The following is a 15,660-nucleotide window of genomic DNA, read 5'->3' as shown; positions in this document are numbered from 1 at the left end:
TGGTCGTCATTTATACTCCCTGTGTCCCGGTGCTTTGTTGATTGCTAATCGAACATTCCTTTTGTCCTGGTCGCTTTCTCTTTGAGTGTCGTCATTTATTTTTTTCTTTTTTAGTTCTTTTAGTTTTTACCTTTTTTAGTTTTTTTTATTTTGAGATGAAAATTTTTTTTAGTTTTTTCCTTTTTTTCTTTTTAGTTTTTTATTGGTTTTTACCTTTATTTTAGCTTATTTTTCAGTTTTTTCCTTTTTTTTAGTTTTTTTTTTATTTTTTATTTTTTTTAGTTTTTTACCTTTTTTTAGTTTTTTTAGTTTTTTTAGTTTTTTAGCTTTTTTAATTTTTTTATTAGTTTTTAGTTTTTTTTGTAGTTTTTGCCTTTTTTTAGTTTTTTCAGTTTTTTTTTTAGTTTTTTATTGGTTTTTACCTTTATTTTAGCTTATTTTTCAGTTTTTTCCTTTTTTTGTTTTTTTAGTTTTTAGTTTTTTTAGTTTTTTACCTTTTTTAGTTTTTTTAGTTTTTTTAGTTTTTTAGCTTTTTTATTTTTTTTATTAGTTTTTAGTTTTTTTTGTAGTTTTTGCCTTTTTTAGTTTTTTTAGTTTTTTAGCTTTTTTATTAGTTTTTAGTTTTTTTGTAGTTTTTGCCTTTTTTTAGTTTTTTTAGTTTTTTAGCTTTTTTATTTTTTTTCGAACATTCCTTTTGTCCTGGTCGCTTTCTCTTTGAGTGTCGTCATTTATTTTTTTCTTTTTTAGTTCTTTTAGTTTTTACCTTTTTTAGTTTTTTTTATTTTTAGATGAAATTTTTTTTTAGTTTTTTCCTTTTTTTCTTTTTAGTTTTTTATTGGTTTTTACCTTTATTTTAGCTTATTTATCAGTTTTTTCCTTTTTTTTATTTTTTTTTATTTTTTATTTTTTTAGTTTTTTACCTTTTTTTATTTTTTTTTAGTTTTTTTAGTTTTTTAGCTTTTTTACTTTTTTTATTAGTTTTTAGTTTTTTTTGTAGTTTTTGCCTTTTTTTAGTTTTTTCAGTTTTTTTTTTAGTTTTTTATTGGTTTTTACCTTTATTTTAGCTTATTTTTCAGTTTTTTCCTTTTTTTTAGTTTTTTTTAGTTTTTAGTTTTTTTAGTTTTTTACCTTTTTTTAGTTTTTTTAGTTTTTTAGTTTTTTAGCTTTTTTATTTTTTTTATTAGTTTTTAGTTTTTTTTGTAGTTTTTGCCTTTTTTTAGTTTTTTTAGTTTTTTAGCTTTTTTATTAGTTTTTAGTTTTTTTTGTAGTTTTTGCCTTTTTTTAGTTTTTTTAGTTTTTTAGCTTTTTATTTTTTTTATTAGTTTTTAGTTTTTTTTGTAGTTTTTGCCTTTTTTTAGTTTTTTCAGTTTTGACCTCACCTGATCCAGTTTTTTCAGGTGACGTCACCTGATCCATCCACAGACAGACAGACAGACAACTTATTTTTATATATATAGATATAAAAATAAGTTGTCTGTGTGTGGATCTGTGGATCAGGTGACGTCACCTGAAAAAACTGGATCAGGTGACGTCAAAACTGAAAAAACTAAAAAAAGGCAAAAACTACCAAAAAAACTAAAAACTAATAAAAAAATAAAAAAGCTAAAAAACTAAAAAAACTAAAAAAAAGGCAAAAACTACAAAAAAAAACTAAAAACTAATAAAAAAGCTAAAAAACTAAAAAACTAAAAAAAGGCAAAAACTACAAAAAAAACTAAAAACTAATAAAAAAAATAAAAAAGCTAAAAAACTAAAAAAACTAAAAAAAGGTAAAAAACTAAAAAAACTAAAACTAAAAAAAAACTAAAAAAAAGGAAAAAACTGAAAAATAAGCTAAAATAAAGGTAAAAACCAATAAAAAACTAAAAAAAACTGAAAAAACCAAAAAAGGCAAAAACTACAAAAAAAACTAAAAACTAATAAAAAAAGTAAAAAGCTAAAAAACTAAAAAAACTAAAAAAACTAAAAAAAGGTAAAAAACTAAAAAAAATAAAAAATAAAAAAAACTAAAAAAAAGGAAAAAACTGAAAAATAAGCTAAAATAAAGGTAAAAACCAATTAAAAACTAAAAAGAAAAAAAGGAAAAAACTAAAAAAAATTTTCATCTAAAAAACTAAAAAAAACTAAAAAAGGTAAAAACTAAAAGAACTAAAAAAGAAAAAAATAAATGACGACACTCAAAGAGAAAGCGACCAGGACAAAAGGAATGTTCGATTAGCAATCAACAAAGCACCGGGACACAGGGAGTATAAATGACGACCAGGACATAAGTAAAAAAAAAAACTAACAAAACTAAAAAGAAGGTAAAAACTACAACAAAACTAAAAAGAAAAAAACTAAAAAAAGGCAAAAACTACAAAAAAACTAAAAACTAATAAAAACGCTAAAAAACTAAAAAAAAACTAAAAAAAGGCAAAAACTACAAAAAAAACTAAAAACTAATAAAAAAAATAAAAAAGCTAAAAAACTAAAAAAACTAAAAAAACTAAAAAAAGGTAAAAAACTAAAAAAACTAAAAACTAAAAAAAACTAAAAAAAAGGAAAAAACTGAAAAATAAGCTAAAATAAAGGTAAAAACCAATAAAAAACTAAAAAAAAAATTGAAAAAACTAAAAAAAGGCAAAAACTACAAAAAAAACTAAAAACTAATAAAAAAAGTAAAAAAGCTAAAAAACTAAAAAAAATAAAAAAACTAAAAAAGGTAAAAAACTAAAAAAAATAAAAAATAAAAAAAAACTAAAAAAAAGGAAAAAACTGAAAAATAAGCTAAAATAAAGGTAAAAAAAAATAAAAAACTAAAAAGAAAAAAAGGAAAAAACTAAAAAAAATTTTCATCTAAAAAACTAAAAAAAACTAAAAAAGGTAAAAACTAAAAGAACTAAAAAAGAAAAAAATAAATGACGACACTCAAAGAGAAAGCGACCAGGACAAAAGGAATGTTCGATTAGCAATCAACAAAGCACCGGGACACAGGGAGTATAAATGACGACCAGGACATAAGTAAAAAAAAAAACTAACAAAACTAAAAAGAAGGTAAAAACTACAAAAAAACTAAAAAGAAAAAAAAACTAAAAACTAATAAAAAAACTAAAAAATCTAAAAATCTAAATAAACTAAAAAAGAAAAAAAAAAGGAAAAAAATAAAGGAGAAAAACAATACTAAAAAACGAATGTATATACAGACCGGGACACCGGGATACAAATGACGACCGGGACACAGGGAATATAAATGACGACCGGGACACAGGGACACAACTACAACGGGGACACCGGGGGAAACAGGGGGATATAAATGACGACCGGGACACCGGGACAGGGAATGGTCGATTAGCAATCACCATCAACAAAGCTCAAGGGCAATCATTAGAATCATGAGGTATAGATCTGAATACAGATTGTTTTCCCATGGACCATTATATGTTGCATGTTCAAGAGTCGGTAAACCTGACAATCTATTTATATGCAAAGACAATGGGACAGCAAAGAATGTTGTATATTCGCAAGTTTTACGTAGTTAAAACCATATATATATATATATATATATATATATATATATATATATATATATATATATATATATATATATATATATATATATATATATATATCTATATTCACAGGTGGGACATAGGGACACAACTACAATGGCGCGTAACTATTATGGCGCGTAACGACTTACGCGCGCGGGGGGGCTTGGGGGGGGCGCGAAGCGCCCCCACCAACTAGGTGTTGGGGTGGCGCGAAGCGCCACCCCAACAGCTAGTATATATATATATATATATATACTAGCTGTTGGGGTGGCGCTTCGCGCCCCCCCAAGCCCCCCTGCGCGCGTAAGTCGTTACGCGCCAGATTAGTTACGCGCCATTGTAGTTGTGTCCCTGTGTCCCACCTGTGAATATAGATAGATTTATATATGTGTTTCAAACTACGTAAAAATTGCGAATATACAACTTTCTTGGCTTTCCCATTGTCTGTGCATATACAAAGCCGTATGTACTAATAATGACGTCATATGCAAACGCTCTTTTTACAAACAAACAAACATGCATACACACAACTCGTTTTTATATAGATAGATAGATAGATAGATACAATACAAATTAACTGCGTAAAACTTGCGAATATACAACATTCTTCGCTGTCCAATTGTCGCTGCATATAAATAGATTGTCAGGTTTACCGACCCTCGAACATGCAACGTACAATTGTCCATGGGAAAAACAATCAGTATTAAGATCTATACCACATTTTTCTAATGATTGACCTTGAGCTTTGTTAATGGTGATTGCAAATGCTAATCGAATTGGGAATTGCAATCTTTTAAATTGAAAAGGCAGATCCGTTGGAATCATGGGAATGCGAGGAATAAGAACAGCCTCACCCTCAAAAGGCCCTGTCAAGATTGTGGCCTCTATTAGGTTTTCCATTTTTTTTTTACGGCAAGTCGCGTGCCATTGCAAAGCTTTGGTGGGTTGATATTTCTTAAAAGTATTATTGGTACGCCTATTTTTAGTTGTAGCACGTGTGGTGGAAACCCTGAAAGATCTATGGAATTTAAAAATTCAGATGGATAATTAACCGCTTCATTTGGTTCCAAAACTGTGTCGACTGACTTGTAAAGGACTGCCTGGTCTCGGGATCTTGGTCAAAACAATATTGTTGATTTCGTGGACGTCTATAATTTTGGGTGCAAGAATCGCTCTTTCACTTAGCCATTTATTATTTTTATAATTGTTTAGAATATTCGGAAATACTTTTTCAATCAATTCATTTTTGGACGTCACTAAATTACAGAAATCAGCAGGTAGGTGTATACGTCCTGAAATTGAGTCTACTGGGAGCTTTCCGTTTCCAATTGCCAGCAATTGATCTGAAAATGTTTGACCAGAGTCATCGTTTTGCAATCGGACACGCATGTTTGTAGTTAATTTTAATATTTTTACGTGTGCCCATAAATTAGAATTTTTCAGGCAAGCATTCATTTCGTCTGCAGGAGTTGATCTAGGTATTATAGGTAATGTTTGCTTGAAATCTCCCGCAAGCAATATTAATGTGCTGCCAAAGGGTTTCGACTTCCCTCTCAAATCTTTCAAGCATTGATCCAGGGCCTCGAGCGATTTTTTGTGTGCCATTATGCACTCATCCCAAATAATAAGTTTGCATTGCTGAGCGAAAAAAAGCTGTTAATGTTGTATCCGGTGGATTCAGGGCTCTTTGTGTGCTGGTTTCCGTGAAATAAACACGTTGACCATTCTGTAAATGTACCGCTAAGTGAACAACAGCTGGACTACGTTCATGTATCGAAAATGAAAAAATTCGCCAAACAGCTTCATTACTGCTTATGTATCTTCCAGCCTGATATTGTACGATTTCGTCGAAATCTTTGATTTCGGGCTGCAAGCCAAAAACTGCCATGTCACTGCCTTTGTTGACGTATTTACATATGTATTTGATTTCCTTTACGGAGTTACAGTATTCAACGTTTATGTGTGCATTAAATGTTTTTGATAATAATGGGGAATATGGAACAACCCACTGGTTATCTACTTCGATGGTGGTACCGTTTCGGTTCTTTATTATTGCTGTTTTACCGCCATCTTCAGTAGATCTTCTTCTATATTGTGGGTAACCATCATTGCCAGTAATTGTGTTTGATACTAAAAGTCGAGGATATTGCTTTGTGCACCTTCCTTTGGCCATGCATGGTGAATTTTCGTTCAGTGCACGGCAAGGTCCATGTATCATATTTTTTACAATAATATCATGTAACCCCTTATCGACATTTTTATCATGTATTTCAGCGGAAATCACATCATCAATTTCGTTCGAAGTAATTTTTTTATGTAGCCAGATTAGTATATGTGCGTGTGGCAAACCTCGTTTTTGCCATTCCACTGAGTTCATCCAGCATCGCACTGACTCAAACACTTCAAGTTTTACTATGTAGTTTATCAGTGATTTCAACTTTTGCCGGAAGACACGGGCCGTAATGTCATGCCTATGAACCGCCGATTGTCCTTGAAGTAAAAGCTGCAGTATCTCGTCCCAAGATTGATTACATGTAAATGTAATAAATAAATCTGGACGACCATAGAGACGAACATACGCAATAGCATCTTGAGCATATTCATGCATATGACGGGGACTGCCAGCATATGACGAAGGTAAAATTGTTAATCTTCCAACGTTTGTGGTATTACCGTCATTTATAACTGCATCTTGCAAATGAATGTATTGTTCAGAGCGGAGCTTGGTCTGATTCAGGCGGATATATAGCAAACGTTCTGATTCAATTTTAGCGTACATATCAACGACAAATTGGTGAAACAATTCACGGCATTTTAAAATATAATTTTCTTCATCCTGCCGAATCATTAGTCTATAGGAATAATAATGCATTGCACTGCATTTCTTATTCATTTCTTTGTTAGTGGCTGGATTCATCAATTTAATATTAAAGTGATAGCCGTCGGCTCCATCCCAAAAAATGATAGGATATTGTAGGGCATCGTAGCATCGATGAGTTTCAGCAATTCTTAACAACTGAGCGTTTCGCTTATGAAGAATAATATCTCGAGGTAAAAACTGATCACCGACCATAACGATTGCCACTTCGTCGATAGTTGGAGCATTGTATCTACGCACATGTTGGCTAGGAGGCGTTTTGTCAGCGGAAATAACAATTTTATGCGTATCAGTAGGCATCAAATCGATGGCTGTTTTGAACAGACGCACTAAATTATTATTTTCGTGGAAAAGATGTTGCAATTGGGAAACGATTGTCCTTTCAACGTTGGGAGAAATTTCGCAACGTGCATTCAATTCAGAATTTCTATCACTGATGAAGTACAATTGTAAAAATTTATGATTCTCGCCTGAGAATGGTAGAAGGGACCCTGCTCTATGATAAATTTGCCCTTTTACTTTGAAAGTAGACATAAATTGATCTGGATTTTCGATTTGGGCTCCAAACGACGTCATTTGGAAACATGAGTTGTATTTTCTGATTTTTGACAAAAAACGCTTAGATTCTGACGTAGTTCCAGTAAGGAAAGTCTTCAATGGCTCTGGTGGTGCAGCCAATAGAGGAAGTTTAACTTTTCCTGAGGCGCAACACATTCCCATTGTTTCACCATTGAATTTCAAGGCCTTGCAATAGGGACAAATTTTAGACATTGTCCCGATTTGAACACATCTACTCAAGCTATAATCATCGACTGGGCTGTACCTGAATGCCAGGCGATAACTTTCAGATTGCTCTGATTCCTCGGCACGCTTTCTTTTCTTACTTTCTCTATCAGCAGCAAGCCTGATTTCTTGCTGTTCTTGTGATTCCTCGGGACGCTTTCTTTTCTTACTTTCTCTATCAGCAACAAGCCTGATTTCTTGCTGTTCTTGTGATTCCTCGGCACGCCTTCTTTTTTCACTTTCTCTTTTAGCAGCAAGTCTGCTTTCGCGTTGCTCTGGTAGTTCCTCGGCACGCTTTCTGTTCTTTCTTTCTCTATCAGCCTCAAGCCTGTTTCCTTGCTGTTCTTTTGATTCCTCGGCACGCTTTCTTTTCTGACTTTCTCTATCAGCAGCAAGTTTTTTGGCATAGACTCTTTGAGCATTTTCATCGGCTTTTGCCATTGTAAGTTCATCAGTCATTTTAAACTTAAACATTAATAGATTTCTACGTGAACATATATGTCTTAAATATCTTTAATGACGTCACCGTTATAGCAAAAAAGACGACAACTAACTTCATGATTAAATATCTTTAATGACGTCACCGTCATAGCAAAAATGACGACAACTAACTTCATGACGTCAGTCGACACAGAAACATGACGTCACCTGATCCACAGACAGACAACTTATTTATATATATATATATATATATATATATATAAATATATATATATATATATATTATATATATACATCCTTAATTATATATATATATATATGTATATATATATATATATATATATATATATATATATATATATATATATATATATGTATATAGATATATATATATATATATATATATATATATATATATATATATATATATATATATATATATATATATATATATATATATATGAGAGAGCATAATGAATCACTTTTCAGGCACATATCCTTGTTTTTTGCTAATAATTTTTCTTTTTAGGCTTGGCAGTCGGGAGCTCTGTACCCAGGATTTAAGCCTACATACAAAAACAAATGAAGTTCTCAAGTATTTTATTATATATCTAGGACTAAAGGAATATAATATATATAGGAATAGAGGACAAAAACATTTTGAAACGTTTGGTAATAGGTACTCCTCAGAAAGGTGAGAGTCCGTGGACAGGTGACAGCCCAAAAGCATTTCCACAGTTTGGGGAATGAGCAAATATCATACTGTTGTGATTAGTATTTACGCAAAATTCCAACTACCACAGTTATAAAGCAGTTTTGATTTCAAAATAAAAATAGAAGTAATTTACTGATTCTTGTCTAAATCAGATTACTTTTCATGATAATACTTAATTGACTAAGAGAAGCTATTGCTGTTTATGAAGTTTTAAGAGAAAAATATTGTTATTATAGGAAGAGGAGAGTATCATTGACCAAATTTAACACTTTGAATAAGAATTGAGAAGTGTCTGAAACCTTACATACCTTTAGTCCTAATTTTTAATGGCACTTAGTATCTACAAAGTGACATATAGCGATCGCAAATTCTGTCGGTCGGTCGGTCTCTCTGTCTGTCCCGGTTCTGTTAGTTTAGGTACTTCAAGGTAAGCTAGGACTATGAAATTTGGCACGCGTATTAGGAACCAGACTAGATGAAATTGTCATTTCCCCAATTCGATGATCTGGGGGGGGGGGGGAGGTGTGGCACGGTAAATCAGAACAATTAGAAAAAATTAGGCATTTTTAACTGACAAACGGGTGATCGGATCTTAATGGAAGGATATCGTGTCTCAGATCTCTTATTTGAAATCCCAACTAGATCCGGTGAAATTGGGGTGGGGGAACCTAAAATCTTGGAAAAAGCTTAGATTGGAGGGATCGGGATGAAACTTAGTGGGAAAAATAAGCGAAAATCCTAGATACGTGATTGACATAACCATAACGGATCCACTCTCTTTGTGGAATCTGGGGGGAGGGGTTAATTCTGAAAAAAATGAGGTATTTATAACTTGCAAAGGAGTGATCAGATCTAATTCGGAAAAATTAGAAAAAATTACGTATTTGTAACTTTCGAACAGGTAACCAGGTCCTAATGATATTTGATATTTAGAAGGATATTGTCCTTAAGAACTCTCTTTTTAAATCCCAACCAGATCCAGTGACATTGGAGGGAGTTGGAGGGGGAAACTGATATTCTTGGAAAACGTAAAATCAAGGTATCTTACGACTGGGTGATCGGATCTTAATGAACCTTGATATATTGAAGAATCTTATGTCTCAGATGCTCTATTTTCAATTCAAATTGGATCCGGGGGCATGGACGGCTGGAGGGGGAAAAATCTTGGAAAACGCTTATAGTGTGGAGATTGGGATGAAACTTGATGCGAAAAATAAGTACAAGTTATAGATACGTGATTGATATGATTGGAACGGATCCGTTCTCTTCGGGAGAGTGGTGATTATTAATTTGGAAAAATTAGAAAAATTTAGGTATTTTTAAGTTAAGAATGGGTGACCAGATCTTAATGAAATTTAATATTTAGAAGGAGCTGATGTCTCAGAGCTCTTATTTCAAATCCTGACCAGATCTGTTGACATTTGGGGGAGTTGGAGGGGGAAACCGGAAATATTGGAAAACACTTAAAATGGAAAGATCAGGGTGAAACTTGGTGGGTAGAATAAGCAAATGTCGTAGATACGTGATTGATGTACCCAAACTAGGTCCGCTCTCTTTGGAGGAGTTAGGGGGTGGGGTTCAGTGCTTTGGCGTGTTTGGTGCTTCTGGACGTGCTAAGACGATGAAAACTGGTAGGTGTGCCAGGGAGGTGCACAAATTGACTTGATAAAGTCGTTTTTCCCGATTCTACCATCTGGGGGGCTGAAGGGAGAGGAAAAATTGAGGTATTTTCAACTTACGAGCGGGTAATCGGATCTAAATGAATTTTGATATTTAGAAAGATCTCGTGACGAGCTCTTATTTTCCGTTTTTGTAAGAATTGTCCTTATGGAATAAAATATGTAAGCTCAGCAACAAAGCAAAAATACAACTCAAATGAATGTCCACTGAATGTCAGTTTCTGCTGCCTTTTCTAATGGGACTCCCCGAAAATAAAGCTGAAATGTCAAATAAGCTTTTGGTAAATGTAATAGATAAAAATTATCTCAATCAATATGAAGAATCATTTCCTGTATTTATAAGTATGTAATGGATTGATGACGCTGCTTCTATTTATCACTAGTTTTGTTTTCTAAAAATTGTTTTTTTCATCATCTTTTGTCACCTGCCAACTTTTCAATCGGTAATATGGACAATTTCTTTAATTTGGTATTATCCATGTTCTTCGTCTATTGTTTTGCTTTTTATTTCTTTCAATGGCTTTACCATTATTTTAAACATTGTAAGAAAAGTTAGTCGCAATGTTTTGTTGCTAATAAATGAGTTCATATTCGTTATTCATAAAGGAACCTGTATATTAAAAAACGTTAAATGTTTTAGAAAAGGTGTGGATAAATTTCATGGCTTGTAATTTACCTTCTTTTTAAAAGTAACAAATAAACTTTGTAGCTGGACTGGAACTTTGCTAAGTCGTCCCCAAATATTCAGGCTCTTAGCGATTTTTTAGATTTTTTTTTTTAGATTATTTTTAGAAATTTGATTCAGTTCACAGGAATATATCCAGTATTGTAAAAGAATATTAATGATTTTCATCTTCTTGAAAGGTTTACTAATTTTTATCCTGATTGAAGCATTTTATTTGTTTTGTTTCTTTCTGTCCTAAAAAGTAGCCTGCTGGCAAGGACAAGATTTTATGAAAAGTGGAAAATACGAAGGACTTCACGCTGAGCAGTGCATAATAGGTTGGTAAGAGTTGCAAAATTTGATAAAAGACACAAGAGAAAATGAAAATGAAAAATATAAATAACCGTGGGAAACCGTAAAACTTTTAAAGTTGTCCAATTCGAATGAATTAGACGATTTGGGAAGTCAGATGTAATCAGATGGTTTAGTATTAAAATTAAACAATTTAACTATACCCTTATAGTGAATTCACTATACCCTGAGAAATGCCATAACTCACATAGCTGCTAAGGCAAGGACTGTAAACCATGCAATTTTATCCCTTTCTTTACAAATAAGATTTGACTTAGGGATCCTGGGTCTTCAAAAAGGGAGATGTAATTAAGGAAAAACTTTTTAAGATTTGTGAGGGAGATGTTAAATTAAATCACATTAGACTATGTAGATGAAGGTTGTCAGAATGAGGTATAAAAAATACTGTAGGAACATCACAGGGTAATAAGTTGAAATTTTCAGGGAATGTCATAATTGCAGTAGTTGCTGCCTCCCAGTAAACAGTGAAACAACGTCCATAGTAACCAAAAATCAGAAAACGAACTTAAAGCAAAAAATTTAGTGAGAAAAATATTCAATTCTATCTGAATTCAAGCCGAATACCATGAATAACTGTTATTTAAGTTAGTCTTAATAGTAAATGTTATTTTGAAAGCAAATTTAAAAGCCTTAAGAAACTTAGCTTGAAACCCCCCCCCCCCCAAAAAAAAAATGCCGAATCAAAATGAAAAGCATACGATTGAATCCACTATGGCTGAAAAGTATATCCGTGGAACTTACAGTCCTCCGGCTTTAACGACATAATAAATAATTAATTGCATAGGTAGCACTGACGTGTCCTCTTTTTTCTATTTGTTTTCCATCTCCGCAATTAGTAGGGCACTGGAACATCATAGAGAGCTGTTTTAAAATGCATTTTAATAGATATTAACATCTTTGGTAAGTTCTCAGATATAATATTTGAAATAAAAAGGGTTTTTCGCCAAATATAACATAATTTTTTGTTATATACAGTATCACAGCATACAGTATCAAAAATACAGCATAATTTTTTGTCGTTATCATGAATGACGTCATAATCGTAGGATACAACTATATATGGTGTTTTATTAAATAAAAGTGATGACTTCAGTTTCAAATGAGGTTCGTCCTTTGCCATATTCACCTTAAAAGCCAAACATTTTTTCTGTGTGTGATATATTTTTGACAGAAGATGCATCTACAAGATGTAATAATTTAAAAATGACTTCATATATGTTAAAATCATAAAAACGTCAAGCTAAAACTTAAAAACACTATGACGTTGAATATCTTTCTGGCTTACCATAATGACGTAATTTGTTATGACGTAAAATACCAATATAAATAAAAGCTTAAGTAAGGTCACCTCAATTTATTACAGAAAACCATGCCGAACATATCAATGCAAAATAAACGTTCACGTAACGAAGAGGACAAAGGTGAAAATGTTGTACCTACCAAGCTTAGAAAAGTTTTGATTTCAAATGTTGCTACAAGAAATGTCAAAGATAATGGAGGTAGAGCAACTTTACATATTGCTGCTGAGACCGGAAATATAGACACTTGTCAACTACTAATTTCAAAGGGTGCTAAGCTAGATGCCAAAAATTCTTATAAACAAACACCTTTACATATAGTTGTTATGAAAGGATATCTAGATATGTGTCAGCTACTGGTTTCAAAGGGTGCTGCAATAGATGTCAAAGGTAATGAGGGTAGAACACCTTTACATATAGCTGCTGAGAACGGAAATAAAGATACTTGTAAACTACTAATTTCAAAGGGTGCTAAACTAGATGCCAAAAATTCTTATAAACAAACACCTTTACATATAGCGGTTATGAAAGGATATCTAGATATGTGTCAGCTACTTATTTCAATGGGTGCTACAATAGATGTCAAAGATAGTAAGGGTAGAACCCCTTTACATATAGCTGCTGAGACCGGAAATATAGATACTTGTCAACTACTAATTTCAAAGGGTGCTAAACTATATGCCAAAAATTCTTATAAACAAACACCTTTACATATAGCTGTTATGAAAGGATATCTAGATATGTGTCAGCTACTGATTTCAAAGGGTGATGCAATAGATGTCAAAGATAGTGAGGGTAGAACCCCTTTACATATAGCTGCTGAGAGAGGAAATATAGAAACTTGTCAACTACTGATTTCAAAGGGTGCTAAACTATATGCCAAAAATTCTTATAAACAAACACCTTTACATATAGCTGTTATGAAAGGATATCTAGATATGTGTCAGCTACTGATTTCAAAAGGTGCTTCAATAGATGTCAAAGATAATGAGAGTAGAACACCTTTACATATAGCTGCTGAGACCGGAAATAAAGATACTTGTAAACTACTAATTTCAGAGGGTGCTAAACTAGATGCCAAAAATTCTTATAAACAAACACCTTTACATATAGCTGTTATGAAAGGATATCTAGATATGGGTCAGCTACTGGTTTCAAAGGGTGCTGCAATAGATGTCAAAGGTAATGAGGGTAGAACACCTTTACATATAGCTGCTGAGAACGGAAATAAAGATACTTGTAAACTACTAATTTCAAAGGGTGCTAAACTAGATGCCAAAAATTCTTATAAACAAACACCTTTACATATAGTGGTTATGAAAGGATATCTAGATATGTGTCAGCTACTTATTTCAATGGGTGCTACAATAGATGTCAAAGATAGTAAGGGTAGAACCCCTTTATATATAGCTGCTGAGACCGGAAATATAGATACTTGTCAACTACTAATTTCAAAGGGTGCTAAACTATATGCCAAAAATTCTTATAAACAAACACCTTTACATATAGCTGTTATGAAAGGATATCTAGATATGTGTCAGCTACTGATTTCAAAGGGGGATGCAATAGATGTCAAAGATAGTGAGGGTAGAACCCCTTTACATATAGCTGCTGAGACCGGAAATATAGATACTTGTCAACTACTAATTTCAAAGGGTGCTAAACTATATGCCAAAAATTCTTATAAACAAACACCTTTACATATAGCTGTTATGAAAGGATATCTAGATATGTGTCAGCTACTGATTTCAAAAGGTGCTTCAATATATGTCAAAGATAATGAGAGTAGAACACCTTTACATATAGCTGCTGAGACCGGAAATAATGATACTTGTCAACTACTAATTTCAAATGGTGCTAAGCTAGATGCCAAAAATTCTTATAAACAAACACCTTTACATACATCTGTTATGAAAGGATATCTAGACATGTGTCAGTTGCTGATTTCAAAGGGTGCTGCAATAGATGCATTAGATTCTGAGAAAAATACACCTTTACATAGAGCTGTTGTGAATGGAAATCTAGATATTTGTCAGCTATTGATTTTAAAGGGTGCTGCAATAGATGCCAAAAATTCTTGGAAAGACACACCTTTACATGAAGCTGCTATGACTGAAAATCTAAATATATGTCAGCTATTGATTTCTAAGGGTGCGACAATAGATGCCTGTGGGTATTTTAATCGAACGCCTTTACATATAGCTGTTGCGTTTGGAAAAATAGATATTTGTCAGTTATTGATTTCAAACGGTGCTGCAATAGATGCCATAGATTCTGAGAAAAAAACACCTTTACATATTGCTGCTGAGTGTACAAATCTAGATATTTGTCAGCTTTTGATTTCAAAGGGTGCTGCAGTAGATGCCAAAAAATGTCGGAAAGATACGCCTTTACATATTGCTGTTTGGACTGAAAATCTAAATATCTGTCAGCTATTGATTTCAATGGGTGCTCCCATAGATGCCATAAATTTTAGGAAAAACACACCTTTACATATAGCTGCTGAGACTGGTAATCTAAATATATGTCAGCTACTGATTTCTAAAGGTGCGACAATAGATGCCATAAATTCTGGGAAAAAAACACCTTTACATAAAGCTGCTGCGTGTGGAAATTTAGATATTTGTCAGCTATTGATTTCAAAAGGTGCTTCAATAGATGCCATAAATTTTGAGAAAAAAACACCTTTACATAGAGCGGCGGAGACTGGAAATCTAAATGTATGTCAGCTATTGATTTCTAAGGGTGCGAAAATAGATGCCATAGATTTTGAGAAAAAAACACCTTTACATAGAGCTGTTGCGGATGAATGGAATTTTGAAATTTGTCAGCTACTAATTTCAAAGGGTGCTACAATAGATAACGTAGATTCCTTCTGTGAAACGCCTTTACATGTAGCTGTTGAGTTGATGTTTCTTGATTATTGTCAACTACTAATTTCAAAGGGTGCTAGAATAGATACCATAAATTCATGTAATCAAACGCCTTTACATATTGCTGTAGACATTGAAGATTTAGACATTTCTCTACTACTGATTTCAAACGGTGCTACAATAGATGCCATTGACTTTATGAATGAAACACCTCTACATTATGCTGCTTCGTCTGGAAACCTAAGAGCCTGTGAGCTATTGATTTCAAATGGCGCTACAATAGATGCTTTAAATTCTAGCAAGTCAACTCCTTTACATCTTGCCGCACAGAACGGTCACTTGGATGTGTGTGAGTTGCTAGTGTCAAAGGGTGCAGGCATGAATTCTTTAAACACAAATAATGAGACACCTTTAATGCTTGCTTCTT

At 32.5% G+C, this 15,660-nt stretch overlaps 3 protein-coding genes across 5 annotated transcripts in view; 2 read left to right on the top strand and 1 right to left on the bottom strand.

Moving 5' to 3' along the window:
* LOC136040871 (uncharacterized) overlaps positions 1-15,660 on the bottom strand; it is a 685,992-nt gene that overhangs the window by 270,541 nt on the left and 399,791 nt on the right. The window lies entirely within an intron of this gene.
* Positions 1-15,660, top strand: part of LOC136040869 (frizzled-5-like) — a 445,049-nt gene that overhangs the window by 31,778 nt on the left and 397,611 nt on the right. The window lies entirely within an intron of this gene.
* The window catches only part of LOC136040725 (serine/threonine-protein phosphatase 6 regulatory ankyrin repeat subunit B-like), a 34,003-nt gene continuing 30,774 nt past the window's right edge, over positions 12,432-15,660 (top strand). Inside the window, exon 1 of the mRNA XM_065725030.1 lies at positions 12,432-15,609. Coding sequence (XP_065581102.1) covers positions 12,432-15,609 — 3,178 coding nt within the window. The remainder of the gene's footprint in view (positions 15,610-15,660) is intronic.

This window comes from Artemia franciscana, chromosome 21, assembly GCF_032884065.1.
Source record: "Artemia franciscana chromosome 21, ASM3288406v1, whole genome shotgun sequence".
NCBI classification, from domain to species: Eukaryota; Metazoa; Arthropoda; class Branchiopoda; order Anostraca; family Artemiidae; genus Artemia; species Artemia franciscana.
This window is presented reverse-complemented; position numbering and strand designations above follow the sequence as displayed.